Source organism: Bubalus kerabau, chromosome 4 (assembly GCF_029407905.1).
Source record: "Bubalus kerabau isolate K-KA32 ecotype Philippines breed swamp buffalo chromosome 4, PCC_UOA_SB_1v2, whole genome shotgun sequence".
NCBI lineage: Eukaryota > Metazoa > Chordata > Mammalia > Artiodactyla > Bovidae > Bubalus > Bubalus kerabau.
Genome location: NC_073627.1, coordinates 115722758 through 115743746, shown reverse-complemented (window position 1 = coordinate 115743746; position 20989 = coordinate 115722758). Strand labels below are relative to the sequence as shown.

The 20989-nt window shown below is 36.7% G+C and overlaps 1 protein-coding gene across 1 annotated transcript in view; it reads left to right on the top strand.

Moving 5' to 3' along the window:
* The window catches only part of ALDH1A1 (aldehyde dehydrogenase 1 family member A1), a 53382-nt gene that overhangs the window by 13861 nt on the left and 18532 nt on the right, over positions 1–20989 (top strand). Inside the window, exons 2-7 of the mRNA XM_055578312.1 lie at positions 504–608; positions 9672–9812; positions 12259–12388; positions 14002–14063; positions 15867–15995; positions 17331–17444. Of these exons, the coding sequence (XP_055434287.1) occupies positions 504–608; positions 9672–9812; positions 12259–12388; positions 14002–14063; positions 15867–15995; positions 17331–17444 (681 nt within the window). The remainder of the gene's footprint in view (positions 1–503; positions 609–9671; positions 9813–12258; positions 12389–14001; positions 14064–15866; positions 15996–17330; positions 17445–20989) is intronic.

Sequence of the window (20989 nt, the reverse complement as noted above, 5' to 3'; positions counted from 1 at the left end):
ATGCAATCTTCTTTTAAAATCCTCCCTCAGGCTACTTCTAAGACAGTAAACAAAAGAATCAGAAAATAGTCACTTACCATACCAAATCACCAGTAGCCCAAGATGAGCATGTTCAGAATCTGAAGTGGAAAATAGACAATGATTCATAAAGATCAAGCCCAATTAAGCCTCCACTCTTGCCTCAAACTCATGGTTATTTCAGATAACAGCATCTTTTTCTAAATTGTTTTTTCCAGTCTGTATTTTTTGTTCTTTAAATGACCTCATATCTTGGTGAAATTGTAAAGTATGACTTTATTTTAGTGTGTTATATATGCATGCATGTGTGTGTTTGTGTGTAAAATGTTTTAAACAGTCTAAAAATTCCTGGAGAAGGCAAGTAGCTGAGGGAGGTGAGGTTGTAACATTGGCTTCATTTAGTGCTTTAGTTTAAGGTTATAAAAAGTTTCTGAAATTGGCTGGATATTTAAATGCCTTTTTACTTACCTTCTCTGTGTCAACAGATCTTCATAAACAATGAATGGCATAGTTCAGTGAGTGGTAAGAAATTTCCAGTCTTTAATCCCGCAACTGAGGAGAAACTCTGTGAGGTGGAAGAAGGAGATAAGGTGAGTTTTGTAACACTATTTGCATTTTATGCCAGGTTTCTTTGTTTCTCACCATTCTGAGTGCCTAACCCCTATTCCACCTTCAAATAGTCATGTCATGAAAATATGGTTTCCAGGGCATCTGGGGAAATATTGGTACATAAAGGGTACTCAATAGTCACCTAATAATGATGAGCCTGTTCTTCTGGGTGTGGAGTTTCTTTTCATATTATTTTCCTTGCTTGTTTTTCAATTTAAATAGTATCTATATTTACTGTATGAACAGACTACGTATGAAGTGAGTGGTCATAGGTTTAAAAAGTGGAGAAATCCTTTATTTATATAAAACATTTTTCTTAAGTGAAAAAAGGAAACTAAAAAAAAAAAAAATTTAATACAGGACTTTAGTAACAATACATTGCCAAGTCATTGCATTAACAATCATTGAATTAGCATTAATCAGTACCTAAAAAACTGAATTTTAAAGGATTTAAGTTGAATCACAAATTGTGTTGTTTCTTTTTAGCTAATAATATAACAACACAAGCTAACTTTTATGGTGATAATTTTTACTACTAATTAAAAAAAATTTAGTACACAATGCAACCCTATGTATTACTGCTAGCCACTTTTACAGTTGATGATAGAATAGCAGAAATAAAAGGGTAATTTACTCAAGATGATATTGCTAATATATAATGAAATCAGCATTCAAATGCTGATTTGAATTGTTCTTCTGATTCCAGAACCTGTGACTGGCAGGGCTACTCTCTTTGTTAATATTATTAAAGTAAGAGAGGGTGATATTAAATAGGTAAGGGAGTGAAGAGATTAAAAGCCTTCAGAATTTTTATCTGAACACATATCTTAAAAAGAATATGGTCTAACTGGAAAAGATTTTTCTGGTCTTTAGTTGTCTAGCTCTTATCAAGATTTTAATTTCTGTCATGTAAGATATAAAGAGGTTAATTATTTTGCTACATGAAAAGACTACTTATTGGAAGATGAAAACTCAGCAAAACTCAAGGATAATACTACTCTCGACACTGTCAGTTCATGGCAGCAGTCATGTCTTCTCGTACTGTCACCATTCTTTCCTTATCTTCTTCCCAATCAACTAATCTCAAGATATTACACCTTGCAAACCTATTTGAAAACAGTGATATACCTGAAGGGCTCTTTAGGATTTAGGAAAGGCCCTGGATTCAGGTTGCATTATTATCAGAAGAAATAAGACCCATGCCTTGAGGGGCAAGAATGCAGAGTTTAGACAGAGGAGTCAACAGCTTGAGAAGTAGAAGCAAAATAGAATGGAGACACATGTCATCTGCTTTCAGATTTCACTTTCTATATACCAGAGTTCATCCATGCATAAATTCCTCAAGGGTTTCTCATTGACTCTGGGGAAAAAAAACTTTGCTTCTGGCTTCTATTTTTCCCTATCAGTGTAAGAGTTCCAACCTTTACCATGCCCCAAACATTGCATGTTGGGCACTGCCTCTAGACGATGGCCATGGTACTGTCCTTGGGACCAAGTTCAAGTCATCATCTGTGATAAGAGCACAAAAGATCCACAGCTGCATTTATCATTTAACCTTTTGGAGCTTCTATTACTTTTTGTATAAAAGAAGGAGATAGGAAAAACTTGGGAGAGTTTAAAAAAACATGGGAGACTTTCCTGGTGGTCCAGTGGTTAAGACTCCATGCTTTCAATGCATGGGATGCAGGTTCAATTCCCGGTCAGGAAACTAAGCTCTCACATACCTTGCGGTTGACTGCCCTCCCTGCAAAAGAACTGGAAAAAAAATAAAAATAAAACAAATAAGTGAAATGTTTTAATAGCACCAGGCATACAATGAAGCTTCCATTGTTATAGGTTTCACACTTCTTTAAGCTTTCTCTAACATTTCCAGGTAGAATTGCTCTCTTCTATGTCATTATAGAACACCACATTTATGTATATTCTAAGCCTTGTCTTTTATTGCTTATTGGTTAATTTGTCTGAGACAATATGCTTCTTGTAGAGATAGAAGACATGAGATGAACTTGGTTTAGAGATGAACTACATCTCACCTTTATGCTCATGGTATCTAACACACTATAAGTAATGAATAAATGAAATAATTTACTCCTTTATCAAGTTTTGTTTCTGTATATTTCATACATCTCAGAAATCTAGTACTAAATTGACTACTGACTAAAGCAGTAATTCTAGAAATGTTGGATGCTTTAGAATTTCCTGGGGGGGTGGCACTTATTAAAACACTGATCCCTGAGCCCCACATATCCCAAAGTTTGTTTCAATAATTCTAGAGTGAGACCTGAGGACCTGCATTTCTGACAAATTCTTAGCTGAAGCTGATGTTGGGATCAGGATAAGGGAATACACTTTGAGAACCACTGAACAAATATATTAAATCGTAAGTTGGATCTCCCCTCAGGTGTTATTAACATTTAACAGGAGGCAGGGATTCTGACAAGTACGGAAGTTAATGATTGGGAACTGTGCTAAGACAATCAATCTGCATCTCTCAGAAATGCCATAAGACTGAACTAGGGCAAGAAATACTGATGATCCCTAGCAAAGTATTCAGGAAACTCAGAACCCTTGGTCCCATGAGCCATTCCCAGAAATAAGAGAAAAATTGGTTCTTCACATTCAATAAGGAAAAATAGCTTTTAATCAGAGACTCCTAGAGATCTACCCAGCATTCTGTGCGTGCTAAATCACTTCAGCCATGTCCGACTCTTTGCAACCCTGTGGACTGTAGCCCACCAGGCTCAGTGGGATTTTCCTGGCAGGAATACTGGAATGGGTTGCCATTCCCTCCTCCAAGGGATCTTCCTGATCTAGGGATCCAACCTGCATCTCCCACAGCTCCTGCATTGCAGGTGCATTCTTGACCACTGAGCCACCAGGGAAGCCCTCAACCCAGCATTGCTGCTGCTGCTGCTGCTAAGTCGCTTAAATCGTGTCCAACTCTGTGCGACCCCAGAGACGGCAGCCTACCAGGCTCCCCCGTCCCTGGGATTCTCCAGGCATTACATGACCTCAAATATCCTAGTTGCTTGAGTGGCTCTGACAACCCTGAAGAGATGGGAAAAGCAATAACAGGCAAGCTGAGGACAGAGTTGAGCCCCTGATGGTTGCGTACTCTTTCTCTCCAGAGGTGTCCTGGCCTCTCAGGAGGGAGACTGCAGAACCGTTTGCAGTGTGCGTTAGCGAAAGAAAAAACATTTAATTCTTTAGCTCTGGGGCCTTGGACGTCTCACTTTGCCCCTAGCTTCCGGAATGAGTTTCCTCAGTAAAACAAATCTGTGCCTGGAATTCCAGGTGAAATCTTGTCAGGCCATCTGAGGACTTGGCATCGTTGGTGAGATTTACCCTCTTTCTAAAGTAAAGTGAGGGAAAGCTGATGATCACACCTGAAGCTTTAGAAATACCTATTATCCATTTGCTCTCTGCTTATTGACGGTTACTGCTGCTTGTCGAAGAGAAGAACTGTCTGTGCAAATGTAGATTAAAAACATTCATTAACGTCCAACAAAGCTTCAAATCAGGTCACTGTGCTAATGGAGTTGGCTGAATACTTATCTCTCAAGTTAGATTGTTAATGGTATAAACTGTCCATAGCAAGCAACTGTTTGCTTAAGATCCAGTGCTCTTGTCATCATATTCTTTTCTGAAATAATCTACCAGCTTTTGTTTTTAAATAATTATTGCTGTTCTCACAAGTTTGCCGACAAATGTATGGTAACTTCTAACGTTGCTTAGTGAAGGTACAAATCTAGTAAATTACAGGGTCACAGTAAACCTAATATTCTGGAACTGACTCTTTAGATAATGAGCCAAGAGGTTTTAAGGATTTAATTTATGAGTAGAATGGAGCTAACAATGGGCTACATACAGCCTTTCAATGGTATTATAAAGAGAGGAGGAGGGGCAAGAACAAATGGAGGTTACAAAGCAAAGCACAGATGTGGGTGGGAACTGTTTTCTTTTCACTTCAGTGGCTCTTTTAGGCTATATCGCCTAATCCCACAAGCTGCTTTTAATACTACAGCATGACCTAGCAAATAATTGGTGGGGATAAAAGTAAATGTCCATTACAGTAAGTGTCTGTGACAGGTGTAAATCTGGTCTGATAACTATTTTCTTCAAATATGGATGCATGTAATATGGAAATACGTGGTCTGGCAGGAATGGATGAGTTCAGTCCTTCGTTAACTTCTTCTGTTCAACTTGTGGTCCCCTACTTTAAAAAAGGAACACTTTAAACACTATCAGGTAAAAGCGCTATTGATGGCAGAAAATTTGAGTTAATGTATCAAATTGTTTTCTAATTATTTAAAATTATGTCTTTGGATATGCTAGTCCTGGATTAAAAATCCAAGCAATAATAGTCTTGGGATAATAATAATAATAATTTTTTAAAAACCTCTATACCTAATAGTTTGATTAATGTAAAAGCTGTGCTATATAATGGAATCAATTAAGATATGAATTATTTTATAAATATCAATATAAGATTATTTATATAAGGAGCACCCTTATATGAAATCAATGTAACATAATGAAAACTCATTATAAGATACATAATAAAATGTTTAAATATTTATTAACTGCCTATCATAGACCCAAAGAGTGAGAAATATTATAGCTTATACTAGAGGTAGCAGTAAATATTCATTGCAAAGGAGATCATTATCAGGATAGCTTTAAAGCTATCCTAAAACTGGATTTTAGAGTCAGATTTGGAATCAAATTTTGGTTCTACTTTTGCTGCATCTCATGTCTTATAAAACCAAGTTTGTGATGCTTAACTACAGCAGTAGCATAGTGCCAGGAACTTAGTAAGCTTTTAACTAGTAGCTATTATCAAGCTGGTTTAGTTTGGCAACGGTTTAGGTAGGTAGTGATATTTGAGCTGGGTCTTAAAGAATATGAAGGATTTTGAAAGGAAGGGATGAGCTGGGAGAACGTTCTAGGAAGGAAAATTACAAAAGCAAATGTGAGAAACAGAGGGCTACCTAGAGTATAAAACGTATAAACACAAGTTTGAGTAGGTGACTTAGAGCCGGAAATGCTAGGCCTTGAAAATCAGAAAGAGGAGACTGGCTTCAGGACTGTGGGCAAAAGGGAGCATTTGCAAATACAGGGAAGGGAAAGTGATATGGTCAAATTATTTGAGGAAGATTAGCCTGGTTGGAATAGGCAAGACCACAAAGTGGTGCCACAGTGGTGAAGAATCTACCTGCCAATACAGGAGATGCAGGAGATGCAGGTTTGATCCCTGGGTTGGGAAGATCCCCTGGAAGAGGAAATGTCTACCCACTCTAGTATACTTGCCTGGGAAATCCCATGGCCAGAGGAGCCTGGCAGGCTACAGTTCATGGGGTTGCAAAGAGTTGAACACAACTGAGTGACTAAGCAATGTAGTAGGCAAACAATCTGAGGAGGCAAGAGAATGGACCTAGGAGGGTTAGCAACAATGCAAGATGATAGCCTAAAATAATACAGGGCAGTGAAAACTGAAAGGAAGGATTAAAATACACTAGAATTGCTGAGAGTTAAGTTTGTTTTGACTCACTCCAACTCCAATAGAACGTACTACCACTTAATGAACATTTAACATAATGTCTGTCACACAGAAAATGTTTCAAATATCACTTTATTTAGTCTTCAACACAACTCCATGAGGTAAATTATGGTGGTGATTTAGTCGCTAAGTGGTATCCATCTCCTTGCAAGCCCCTGGACAGTAGCCTGCTAAGCTCCTCCATCCATGGAATTTTCCAGGCAAGAATACTGGAGTGGGTTGCCATTTCTTTCTCCAGGAGATCTTCTTGACTAAGGGAATGAGCCCATGTCCTGTTTTGGCAGGCAGATTCTTTACCACTGAGCCACCTGGGAAGCACGTGAGGTAAATTATTCCTGTTTTAAAGATAAGAAGATACTTCTCTGGTGGTCCAATGGTTACGAATCCTCCTTGCAATGCAAGGGACACAGGTTCAGTGCCTGGTTGGGAAACTAAGATCCCACATGCAGCAGAGCAACTAAGCCCACACGCCACAACCACTAAGCTTGTGTGCCACAACTGGGGTATCTGTGTGCCACAACAAAAGATCCCACATGCCACAGCTAAGACCTGACACAGCTTAAATAATCCAAAAACAAAAGGTTAGAGAAATCATATAACAATATAGTTCACTTCAGGATGAACTGAACCAAATTTCTCATGGTTTATAATAGAGATGTGATTATGTGGTTGTGTGTTTCTCCCATACAATTAGGATTTTCAAAAGGTTGGTCTCTTTACTTCACTATTTAATCATTAGCAACCTGATAAGAATGCTACAGAATAGAATGTTTAGCAAATCTTTAGTGTTGTTTAGCAAATCTTTAGTGTGTAGCAAATCATAAATGGATGAATAGATGGATACTTCAAAACTTACATAGTTAATAGGTGAGGAACCAGAATTCAGATCTGGGTTGTTTTGTTCCAGAGCTATATATTAACTACCATTACTCTATTTCTGTGCCTGAAAGATAAAATATATGAGAAAAGGAGAAGCATGATCTAAAGAACATAACCACAAAACTGTCCTTATTTATAGCAGCATTCTCCATGAACATATTTTCCATATGGCAGAGTTACTTGTCTTGAAGCCAATTATTCCATATCCCTCTGAGAGACCAGGATGCCTATGATAAGCTGTATTTGGCTAAGGCTGATGATAGAACACTGAGCAGAAGGATCCCAGTGAAAGCTGTGTCATACAGACCTTTTTAAACACAGAGCATGTATTTTATAAGCTGTGGTATCTACAGATCATGCTGGCAATTTCAGATTCTTACAGTTTGCCTTTAATGTTTTTCAACAGCACTCTTCCAAAATGATTTGGAGAAGGTGAGAACCTATGGCCTAAAACAATGTCTAAATATAAGCAATCAATGTGGTTAACTGAATGCTCAAAATAGGAACTATATATGTGTGTGTATATATATATATATATATGCATTTATTAGGAATGGAGAGTAATAATACATGTATTTTATTGTATATAATCATCATTCCCTCAAAAGTTAAACAGTAATATATACAAGTGTATGATGCTTACAGTGAAAGAATATTTGCTTGTAATCTGTATTGTGATAATATATCACTTAGACCAGATCATGCTTCTAAAATATTTCTCTGGCCCAAGATCATCTTAGCGTGGCAATAAATGTTGTAAAAATAATTTACTTTGCTTGTATTTTAATTTGCAGACTTGTAAGTTTGGGATGATTTCTTTTTTTTTTACTTTTTGGCCGCACTATACTAGATCTTAGTTCTTCAACCAGAGATCAAATCTGTGCCCCTTGAAGCGGAAGAGTAAATCTTGGCCACTGGACCACCAGGGAACTTCCAGTTTGGGACTTCTTAACTAAATATAATCAAAGACAGGGAATATTAATCTGAGATCCATGCCTCCTCAAGGGAAGATACCATTGTTGAATGGGTTCAGTTTAATTTGGGCAACTTAAAAAAAATAGAGCAATTTTATCTTCAGTTTCTTTCAGGAAACTATCACTCCTACCCAAAAGAAAACACACTGGCCTAAGAGGTACCATGATTTGTGGAGCTTATATAGCTTCACATAGCGACCAGACTGATGTACAAAAGAACACTGGGATGATGTATGTGTTTAAAGTATTTACAACTGATTTGATGGGGGAAGGAAAAAGGACACATGAAGTATTAAGGGAAGAGGCAGTGATTTTTGTAGTAGATGGATTCTAAAGGAGCTCATATGGGATCTGAACAAAGATCTATGGGAGTGAGTCGTCAGGGAGAGTATTTAACTGAGGCAGAGTAGGAAAGAACAGGAGGAATAAACCAGTTTAGGAAAAGGTATGAGTAAAGACACACTAATGAAGGCAAGAAACCTAGATTGAGTGTGAAATTTCTTGATTATTTTTGTTTGAATTAATATAATTAAAGCAGTACCTGAATAGTAAGAAACTGACTTTTTTACCTATTTAGGGATTGAAAGAATCTCTCTGCACCCAACTGGGAAATGAGAGGTTGTAATATACTGCCCTTCTTTATACCAGACCCTGCTGCCTCTATACCTTTTTTCCCTCTGCACAAGAGGACTGAGGATATGTTTATAATGTTTGCTCTTCAACAGCAAAACACAGTTCTTATTCACCCTTCAGTAGGTTCTTCATGAGAGTGCACAGCCCATAAAATCAACAGAGAGCCAAGAAGATACTCACTGTTTTAGATCTTGAGTTTCCCTGGAACTTTTGGCAACCCAGTCACCAAAACAGTGAAATGTTAGTGGTGAAGAGCGAAGATTCTACCACCAGCTAGGCTCTGTTTAAAACATAGTTCAGCCACTTTCAGCTACTGAGCTCGAGCAAATCTCAACCTTCTTTTTTGCTTTAGTTTCCTCATCTGTAAAATAGAAAATGTATCTGTCTCATAAAGCTATTGAAAATTAAATGAGTTAATATGTGTAAAGCAATTAGAACATTACCTGATATATGGTAAACACTCCAATGATAGCAACTATTAAAATATAATATTTCTATTTTAGGAAATCATGCATGTGCTTTGTATATGGCTCTCATCATTCCAAAAAGTAGGCAGCAGATATAATTCTAATATACAGTAGTTGAGTCCAATGTGCTGGACTTTGAGCTGATGAAGACACAGCTTATGAGGAACTCTAGTCTATTTTATATGGTTATTACCATTGAATTTATGAATATATTTAGCCCACTAATTCGGAGAAGGCAATGGCACCCCACTCCAGTACTCTTGCCTGGAAAATCCCATGGATGGAGGAGCCTGGTGGGCCGCAGTCCATGTGGTTGCTAAGAGTCGGACAAGACTCAGCGACTTCACTTTCACTTTTCAGTTTCATGCATTGGAGAAGGCAATGGCAACCCATTCCAGTGTTCTTGCCTGGAGAATCCCAGGGACGGGGGAGCCCCGTGGGCTGCCGTCTATGCGGTCGCACAGAGTCAGACACGACTGAAGCGACGTAGCAGCAGCAGCAGCCCACTAATTGAATTCACTTTGACCGCAGGAGGATGTTGACAAAGCAGTGAAGGCTGCAAGACAAGCTTTTCAGATTGGCTCTCCATGGCGTACTATGGATGCTTCAGAGAGAGGACGGCTGTTAAACAAGTTGGCTGACTTAATTGAAAGAGATCATCTGCTCCTGGCGGTGAGTATTAACTGAACTGGGCAGAACTCAAAATCTCTAGAAAGCATTCATGTTTCGGATTGGTAAGTTGTTTTGTGGTTAGTGGTCACTACATACTCTCTAAACAACAATAACAACAATATACTTTCTAGAAATAAAACAAAAAACTTCTATCAGCTCTTGTATATGAACCATACCACTGAGCTTATTTTCAGACAGTAAGTACTCTGCACGTGGGTTCTAGATGATGTTAATATCTACTCCCAAAATAGACTTTGCAGTCTAAACTTTGGCAGATGCTGAGTTAAAACAGATTAAACAAATTTCTTTCCTTAACTGTAGAATTTCTGAGTCTTTAACAAGGTCATCTGCAGCATGAAGATTCTAGAATAATAGACTAGCTTTCTTGAATTTACTTGACTACTGAACTCTGAGTGAAAAAAATCTCATGGAGTTTCTTAAAGGTGTCCAGAATATTTCTTTAAAATGACTCTTATTTCTCCAGTCTTAGCCCACCAAAATAGTTAATAAGCGGCCACTTTTTCTCTTCCTGAAATGAACTGATACACATTCACAATGGTCTTGATTAAATTATATTCTTTTTGTAGGTGAGAGAGTAATAAAGAAAAATCCATTCATGTGTTTATAAAAATGTTATTTTTATGTATACTCATTTTAAAAAAACATTTCAGCAGTTATATGGATCAGCACATAAAATGGGTAGAGGGGGGTGTTACCTTGTTTTCTCCTTGAGAAGCCAATTAACACAAAGCAACAGCAACAGAAGATTTCAGAGTAAGCTTTTACTACCTTTAGAACCTTAACTTGAAGTAACAAGAAGGCTTTCTTTTTTAAATCAACATTGTTAGTTATAGTTAATCAAAGTGTTGTTTATTATCCAAAGATTCAGCATAAAATATGCAAAAGTATGGAATTAGAAGTTATACACAATATAACATTAACTGAAAATGTCCTACAGGAAGAAAGCAGAATATGTTAAAACTTGGCTTCCTTAATTTATTTAATCTGTGAATTACAGAGACAGAATATTGTACAACAGACAAGGAACTGATTTAAGAGTTTGTCACCTGTACATTCTTGCCTCAGCAGAACATCAGGCCCCAAAGTCTTAAAAGTTCTGCTTAAGAAAAGGAGGAAAATAAGAGATAGTCATCCTAAAACCATTAGGGCACTGGACTAAAAAATGTTGAACTTTACAGCCTAACCATTCAAATAATTATGGTATTAGTAACAAAACTCAGAGTTTCACAATTCAATATTTTGTTGCAGAAAACTCATGGATTAAAAAAAATCTAGAGGTTACTTAAGTTTGTGTGAATTGTGTGAGAATATCCACATGGAATGTAAAAATTAAAAATGATTATTGAGGCATTATTAATGGTCACTGACAGTAAATAGACACCCACTGTTGTATCATGCAACAAGTAAAATCTTGTTGGAACCCTGATCTGACTAAAGAAACTAAGCACCACTCTCACAAGCTGTGCGTATATAAAATTGTGACCAATTCCTGGAAAGTTGGTTCACTAGGGGCGCTCAGAATGAGACAGAAGGGCACTAAAGTTTAGAAACCAGAATCTCAATACCTTTTCTACCCAGATCTTATGTCCTTAAGCAAGTCATTTTAACTCTTTTTTTAATCTCCTTTTTACAAAGAGGAAGTTATACAAGAATGCTCACAGGATTTCTTCCAGTGTTTTCAAAATTCCCTAGCACATGACTATTCAAAATATTCAGTTCATTTCAGTCGCTCAGTCATGTCCAGCTCTTTGCAACCCCATGGACTGCAGCATGTCAGGCTTCCCTTCCATCACCAACTCCCAGAGCTTGCTCAAATTCATGTCCATCAAGTCAGTGATGCCATCCAACCATCTCATCCTATGTCATTCCCTTCTCCTCCTGCCTTCAATCTTTCCCAGCATCAGAGTCTTTTCAAATGAGTCAGTTCTTCACATCAGGTGGCCAAAGTATTGGAGTTTCAGCTTCAGCATCAGTCCTTCCAATGCATATCCAGGACTGATTTCTTTTAAGATTGACTGGTTTGATCTCCTTGCAGTTCAAAGGAGTCTCAAGAGTCTTCTCCAACACCACAGTTCAAAAGCATCAATTCTTTGGTGCCCAGCCTGTTTTATGGTCCAACTCTCACATCCATACATGACTACTGGAAAAACCATAGCTTTGACTAGATGGTCCTTTGTTGGCAAAGTAATGTCTCTGCTTTTTAAAATGCTGTCTAGGTTGGTCATAGCTTTTCTTCCAGTGAGCAAGTGTATTTTAATTTCATGGCTGCAGTCACCATCTGAATGATTTTGGAGCCCAAGAAAATAAAGTCTGTCACTGTTTCCATTGTTTCCCCATCTGTTTGCCATGAAGTGATGAAATATTGACTATCTTTTTAATCTAAAATTTCTATGGAACTTTAGACTTGGGATGATCTCTTTTTCAGACAATGGAGGCAATGAATGGTGGAAAACTATTTTCCAATGCATATCTGATGGATTTAGGAGGCTGCATAAAAACACTACGCTACTGTGCAGGCTGGGCTGACAAGATCCAGGGCCGTACAATACCCATGGGTAAGTAACTTTAGGAAACCACCCAGAGTGAGGGTACGGGTGAGGAGAATACTGTAGAGATGAATAATTCCTAACTCTCCCTTTTAAAGATGTCAACCAAGTAGGGGAAAATTATTTTCTTCTTGACTTTGAGACAATGCAGTCTGACCCTGGAAGTTCTGCTAAGATTCATCATACGGATTTTAAAATTGTTCCAGCATAATCATGCAGAAGATAACACTACAGATATTTTAGAAAGTATTAGAGTAAGAACATCTGTATGTCCACAATTACTGATTTAAGCAGTTGTCTCTCTAAGGAAACTTTTCAAAGCTGGCCTCTGAAATTATTTATTTGGGTTTTATTCCAACAGTGACATTTACATTCTTCCTATAATGTAATTATTTAAGCCTCTTTGTATGTTCCAGTATGAGTCAGCTCTGGCCATTCTGTGTGCCTGGTCTAACTCAGTATAGTTAGAGCAGGCTAATTAAACAAACTAATTCACATTGATTTGTTTCAAATAGTTTCAAAGAAAGATGAGCCTGTGTTTATAGCTTAAGAATTTGTGTGAGTGAATATGTTTGCTTTTTAGTATTTTAATACAGTATACACATAATGGGATAAGAATATGAAAAACATAAATTTGGAAAACACCAGGAGCTGAATTTAATTCATATACACTTACTGACTATGAAAACAAAATATCCTCCAGGACTGGCCCTGATGTACATTTCCATCTAATTGGAGCGGCCCTCAGCTTAGAAGTGAGCACCAGGAAGTGGAAAGGGGAGAGAGAGACCATGGTGGGACCAAGAACTGTGGATATTTTAGAAACTTTTATTTTACCCTTTGACAAAACAGGAGAAGCCATTTAGAGTACAAACACATCTTGACAAGGGGCCTTCTTACTATGACAGCCAGGAAACTTTTGTGGGAACTAGAACAGAACAAATCACAAAGCATAGTGCAAACTCAGGATGAGCGCATCAAGGTCACATGTGGTCATTCATTGAGGCATATGAATCAATCAGATCCAGACTGAAAAGAAATGTCTTCTACTTCTGACATCTTTTTCCTAGATTAAGAGAATTTGCTTTTATCATTTGGTAGGCAAAAAAAAAAAAAAAAAAAAAAAGGACTTTTTAGAACAAGTCAGTGGGAAAAACTTGCCAGTCATAGAGAGCTATTTTTTAATTCTACCATGTTTTAATTTTACTATTTTTTAAATTATATTAGGTACTTAAAAAATTACTGGTAGAACTTAAGAGTCATCAGAAACAGAGCTATGTTTCTTTCCTATTTACATACCTTTTATTTCCTTTATCATGAAAGAAAGGAAATTTTGAGAATAAGTATGAATTAGAAAGTAGTCCTCTGGGAGGATCAGAGATAGAATAAACATCATTCAGATCTTTTCCAATTGTGCACTTAACTCAGTTTTATGGTTCCTCTTATTTCAAATTACTATTTGAGGGCTCACCCTATTTTAGGGTTTTCATTTTGTAAATAATCAGAAATATAAACTCTTTTTAAATTATTGTCTATATCTTCCTCTCACATCAGCCCCAAACCAACATTCTGTGACTATCAAGCACATTTGTCCATAAATATTTATGCATTTTATTTTCCAGATGGAAACTTTTTTACATATACAAGAAGTGAGCCTGTTGGTGTGTGTGGCCAAATCATTCCTGTAAGTTGTTCCCTTATGTAACTTTCAGTCTCAAAAGAAATGAGTTCTAATTCTATTTCATTTGGTATGATGCTTTCTCAGGCACAAATGAATGCTTAGATATTTGCTAAATGTGGAGCAAATATAGTCATTGTTGAACTTAGGTCTCTCTGTAACTATACCCTTTGAATATGAACTAGGTAATCTAAATCCTATCTATACTCTGGTACATCTCTTGAGTGTGTTTCCATAGTACAGTATCACCAAATCTTAACCTTTTACTCTAAGGTTTGTTTTAAAAAGCTATGTTGTAAACTCTTACGATTAACATGACATAGCAAAGCAGTCATTGTGCAAGACACCAGCCATTTTAATGAAGTATAGTATGGCCAACTGCTCTCCAACACTTCATATATCTGCATTGGGACTTCTCAGCATGGAGAATAGTAGCAACCAGAGTGTTCAAATTCTTGAATGAAATTTCTTAACTAAATTAAAGAAACCATGCCAGAGGCATTTGAAGCACAGTATGGAATATATTTTATCTTTAGATAAAAGGCTTTGATACTCCATATTCTTCTTTGAGAAAGTACCATGTTTAAGCAGAATCATGAAGATTTCCTTCTAAGTCCAATAAATAGGAGACTACCAGTGATTTTCCTTTAAATGATATATTCAAAAAGGCAAAAAAAAAAACCAGATGGCAAAATGCCCTGATGTTCTTAGATGAGGAAGTGGTAATGACTATCTTTTGCTCCAATGAGACTAAAATATACACATACCAACGTTTTGAATAAAATTGCTTGTTAGTTCAAAACTCCCAATAAAATCCATAAAATTACACAATCCTGAATAGTAGTAAATACTAATATTTACTGTTTGTCTGTGGTGAACCAATCATTGTGTTAAACATTTGGACCACTTTCTCTATGAATCCTCAGGACAGCGTTCTGAAGTAAAGAGAATTGTTGTCAGCATGTGCAGATGATGAAATCATACATAGAGTGCATATAACTTGTCTGAATTCATATGGCTGCTCAGTGATTGAGCTGAGATTTGAACCAACCTGTCAGTCTCCAGACTTTGGACTTCTGCCTTTAGCAAGCTGTTTTCAGTGGAAGTGCTGCTAAGTCGCTTCAGTTGTGTCCGACTCTGTGCTACCCCATAGACAGCAGCCCACCAGGCTCCCCCGTCCCTGGGATTCTCCAGCCAAGAACACTGGAGTGGGTTGCCATTGCCTTCTCCAATGCATGAAAGTGAAAAGTGAAAGGGAAGTCGCTCAGTGTGTCCGACTCTAGCGAACCCATGGACTGCAGCCTACCAGGCTCCTCCGTCCATGGGATTTTCTAGGCAAAAGTACTGGAGTGGGGTGCCACTGCCTTCTCCATCAGTGGAAATAAATATTACTAAATATTATTATTGGGTAAATAGTTATAATTAAAGACCTATTAAGGAGTGAGGAATAGTTACACTTTTTAAACACAGATAACTTATATTTAATAGAAAGGTTTGTTTTCTAAACCATGCAGTGATTTTTTTTCCTGGTAGAAAATAAACTCAAAATAATAGCACTTGATAAAATTTTATGACTTTCTCCTACTCTCTTCCTGTATCTAGTTTATTTGGAGTTTGTTTTCGTTGTTGTTGTTTTTAGCATTTATGAGTTGCTTTGAGCAATGAACTTAATTAGGATATAACAGATGGTTAAACAAAACTACCACAATTCTTATTTAACATCTACGGGGAGCATAAAATGTAGAAGTTAGATTAGCAAATGTGGCTTTCAGTAATACAAAGAATCTATTGTTATATATTGCTTTCTAGTGGAATTTCCCGTTGCTCATGTTCCTCTGGAAGATAGGGCCTGCCCTTAGCTGCGGAAACACAGTGGTTGTCAAACCAGCAGAGCAAACCCCTCTGACTGCTCTTCACATGGGATCTTTAATAAAAGAGGTATGTTTGCAAAATCAAAATGTGTGCAAGATCTCAGGAATCCTAATTGATAGTAGGAAGACCTCATCTGGTGCTACTATAAACTACATTATCTGCCAACGGCGCCTATCCAGTGGGGACACATTACACGTGGCTATTGGCAAGGATTTCTGGCAGTCAACCCAAATGAACCTCTGCCCAAAGGGAGACAGGAAGTCAGACTCAAAAGCTTCATATCAAACTGTCACCTATGAGCTCTTTTTGATTTCTTTTGCCCAACATTCACAAATGCAGATTCATGTTGAAATTGGTATGATTTTTTTCCAGATGTTGAAATGCAAGTTGGTTTATAACTGCTATTAATGACTTGGAAGTTCTGCATATTTATTTAAACTGGTCTATCTGAAGGTTGGAGTCCTCTGAGCTTGTTTGTGGTATTGGGCTATATTATTTCTAAACAATTCACCCCTGAGGGAATAAGTTTATATTCTCTTTTCTATTACAGTTTCTTTTGCATTTACTTTCTTGCTCAAAAGCTGACAAAAGAACACATAAAATTTATTTTCATTGACTATCCAGGTTGTTTTATTTTTTCTTGTAAACAAGTTCTTGACTTTGTTCCTTCACATCTTACCAATATTTTAAAAATAAGAATTAGTTCTGAGAAATTTAAAATTTAGAAAATCTGGACCCATATCTTAAAAATATTCTGCACTTCAAATTAAAAGTAGGCAAAAGAAATGTAAAAATGAGACTTTTTGATGCAAATAACATGAAATTTTAATGTGCTATTTCATTTGCCACACTGCTTTATACTTGATAATTCTATAATTGGGATTGGAATCAATCTGTGATGCTTGATCATGAATGTAGTGACCATTGCATTTTTAACCTAACATTTTTTCTGATTAAATAATGTGGATAGGAATTTGCAAACAAATTAGTATGCCCTGACAATGAACAGGTAAAAGCTAAAAATATTAACATCCCCTTGGCTTCTTATTTTTGCTGAATGGATAATAAAAGACATTATTTTCCTTCCATGTGAATAATTTACCAAACACTTTTACACATACTATCTTGAGTTAGTATTATGAAATTTGAGACAGCCATCACTGGGGTAAAGAACCATGAAAGTCAAACGTGGACTTTAATGCAACCCTTGAGGTTAAGTGAGCTAAGCAGTGAATACTAATAAGAAGAAGAATAATAAATGATAAAACCACTTAGATAAATCTTAACTTGTAGAGTAACTCCTAAGATTAGCATCAAGAGGGAGCTTTGGCTCCATACTCCCCTCTTTTTCTGTAGAATTAAATGATCAACTCTGTTCTAACTATTTTACTTGTCTTTTAGGCAGGGTTTCCTCCTGGAGTAGTGAATATTGTCCCTGGTTATGGGCCTACTGCAGGGGCAGCCATTTCTTCTCACATGGATGTAGACAAAGTGGCCTTCACAGGATCGACAGAGGTAACATCATTTACTTAGGCCAGTAGTGAAGCAGTCAGAAGCGTGTTTTATGTTACTGCCTTTAAGCCGACATTTCCTTAAAACAAAAGTTCTTTTAATGATTTGTTCCTTATTCTAGCCTTCAAACATGTTTATAGAACATAAGCAGATGTCATTGAGATGAAACGGAATACCTATTAACAATGTGGGGGGATTGGAGTAAACTGTTTTTAGTATGTTATTACTTTGTGTGATGAGAAATATGACTGATCAGAACTTGTCATATGATTTGTAAGGTTTATGATAGAAGATATAAATTAGGCCACAGTGATGTGTATGAATGAATTGTAGCTTTAACCTGTAGATTAGGAAGATCAAAGAACAGAGCCTCACCCTTAGCTCCTTATTTGGCGCTCTCCCGTGAACATTCCGAAAAGAAGCCAGCAGCTTAGCTTCCTGGATCCTAACTTTTCTGTTTCACTGGCTCCAGCTTGGCTATCCAGAAGGTGAAAGAACAGGATTCCAGCCATAGGCACTTCAGAGGAGAGGAGAGCTCGTAATGCTCTCTAAATGCTCTGAGTGTTGAAAATGTTTACTTTTTAAAACTTTGTGGAGAAAGAAACAGGAAGAACATTCCAGATAGTAAGGGAAAGCTAATTTGATTATTTTATACTCCTGATTAGCCATTTCAATATAAAAATTAAGTTTACATAGAGAACTAAAGTAATAGAAAATAAAATTTTATTTTTCTTGATCCTTTTAAAGCTAGATAACTATATACTTTTTCTTGTTGTTTTATAGACATAGAATAGAAAAAGTTGACTTTCTACAAATTCCTAATTGAGATAGTAGAAAACCAATTCTTCATTCAGGAGTCTGGGGATAAAACAATTGGGAATGTTTGAGATAGAGCAATAAACTGAAAAATTATGAAGTCACAGGTTGAAATCATAGCAGAGGAGGTAAAGCGTGAAATTTCAAATTCCTCAGCCTAGTGTTGTAGACCCTCTTCATCAGGGCCCATGTTCTGCTTATGGTCCAGGTCTGGCCCACACACTTCTCTAGCTCATCTGAGTCAGAGGCTACTGTTCCCAGATGCCATCTCCACAGCACTGCCTGTTTGTCTTAGCTCATCCCTGAGATGCTATAGCACTTTGGGAGCACTTTATCTGCCCCTCTCCCCCAAAACTTTGATATTAGAAGACCAAGAAACATCTGTGTTCAAATGCTAAGTCTACGCCTCATAGCAATGTGTTTTCCAAAAGTTAAGTATCCTTGCTAAAGTTGAGTTTCTTTATATGTAAAATGGGAATAATAATATCTACCTTATTGAATTGTACCAAATAAAACTGAATAAGCTAGTGAGTGGTAAAACATTTAGCATCCTACAAAGTATCCACTAAATGGCATGATTACTATGTGTTCTATAGTTATTTCCATTCTCTTGTTCCTTCCCTTACTCTTTAATTTTTCACACTAGTTCAGGTGTGAGGGAAGAGGTCCCCTCTCCACATAATATTTCTTCATCACTGCCCCATCATTTTCTGATTGTTCCCTGTATTTTTTCATTCCCATAAGTTTTTGTTCATGCATGGCCACACCTACCACAATGTGGCTCCCATCACAGGCCACCTGGACTTTCTCTGCAGTCCAGGAGCATCCTAAATTTAAAAGCTTTCCATCTGTGCTCCCATTGTCCTTGATATATAATTGTAACAGCACGTGCTCCTTGCTCTGTTATGTATCTCTCTCCACTTTGCTGACTTTCCTCAAAGACTATCTTATCCATTCTTACCTCCAGAAACCAGTATAGTAACTACTTCTGATTGAGTATTAAAGAATTAAGTTTGACTAAGATGACTTTAGAAATCACACAGAAAAATCAGTCTTTATGGGTTGTCCTCTTTTAGCTTCAAGTTTGTGGCTTAGCAGGTAGAAGTAAACTTGCCAAATGCCATAAAAGAGGCAAACCATGGATTTTATATTTTTGCTGTCCTTTATAGCAGCTATGCTCATTATAAAAATGTTTCTGGCAAGGTTAGAATTTTAATGTCCCTTTAGATTCATTTAAAATAGTAATCAGCCCATGTTGTATGAGATGTACTAAGTTAGAACATGTTTATGAGCATTCGCTACTTCTGCCCCACATGGCAATGCCACAATATCATGGAACATACCTTTTACCAAAGTCTTAATAGTGCTCCCCTTCTCTTCATTGCAGTGCTTACCTTTTCTTTGAGAAAAAAATTATAAAGTTTTACTTTTTTTCCAAATGAGGAAACAAAAGTATGGGGCAAAGACTGATTCTTCCTTATTTTGACTTTACCTAGACCTTTGGCTGCAGTCCATGGGGTCGCAAAGAGTCGGACACGACTGAGCGACTGAACTGAACTGAACTGAACTTGGGAAAACTCAAGCAAACCTTTTATCTGCAAATTACACAAACAAAAGTATAACCTTTCTTTCTCACTCATACTTCTAACCATTCTTCATGCTAGTTTTTTTAACACCTGTAGCTTTTAGAAAAATACCTCTGATTTTACTCCCTTCCCCAAGACAAAAATGATCTACTTTAATAAAGTATCTCCAGCAAATCTTTCTAAGCCAATAGAAGAAAAAAAAAAAAAACAAAAATTGTAAAACAAAAGAGATGCAGAAAGAATTTGGAGAATTCAAAGGGAAAAAGGCAAAGAATATTTTTTAGGAAATACAAAATTCCTAATCAACTCAAATGAAAATTCAGTTTTTGAAACTGATCATGAGAAATATTAATATGTTGTGGAAGCAAAATAGGATATCATAGAAATTTCAAACAGGGTTTCCCCATTGCCAGTCTATTTTTAGTTTATTTTTATTATTTTAATTAACTTACATTTATAGGTTTGATTTGGGGCATGTAAATTTTACATAAGATGAAAATATTAGCAGATTAATTAATGCTTTACTCTGTAATGCATAGTAGGGGTCAGTTCAGTAGTCACTTAAAATTTAAACACACACTCAGCAATGTCTACCTATCATTTATTTAGTCAGGATAGAAACTTGTTATTAAAATTGATGCATTGAAAAAGAAAAGTGATCCAGAGAATAAAAGAAGCAAGATAAAATGAATCATCTTGTAAAAAAGAAAAGCAAAGATCATTTTAGTGTACTAAGACTTCAATAAGAAATAATAAAGAGGAAATAGTTGTAAAACAGACCAGGTTTCAGAAACGAGAAAAACATAAACAACTATAGAAAATAATCTTGATGGGAAGTGATCTGCAGAGGAAAAAAAAGAAAACTCTTTCCCTGAAGATAGGCCACTAGCGTTAAAGAAGAAACAAGTACAAGATTCCAGCTAACTAAAGTAGCAGCACAGAGCACAGATCCAATTTCTTTCTCCAAGTTCCAATATTCAAGGTATGGACAGCAGGAGAAAGAGGGAGTGAGAGAGAAACAGTTACTGCTACCAGGCAGGTGACATCTGTTTGGGAAACTGATGCGTATACAAATGATATAATCCACGGGAAACTCTGAAAGAGTTCCTTTGAGGGAATTTACTGGGGATCAGAGAAAGAAAGGGT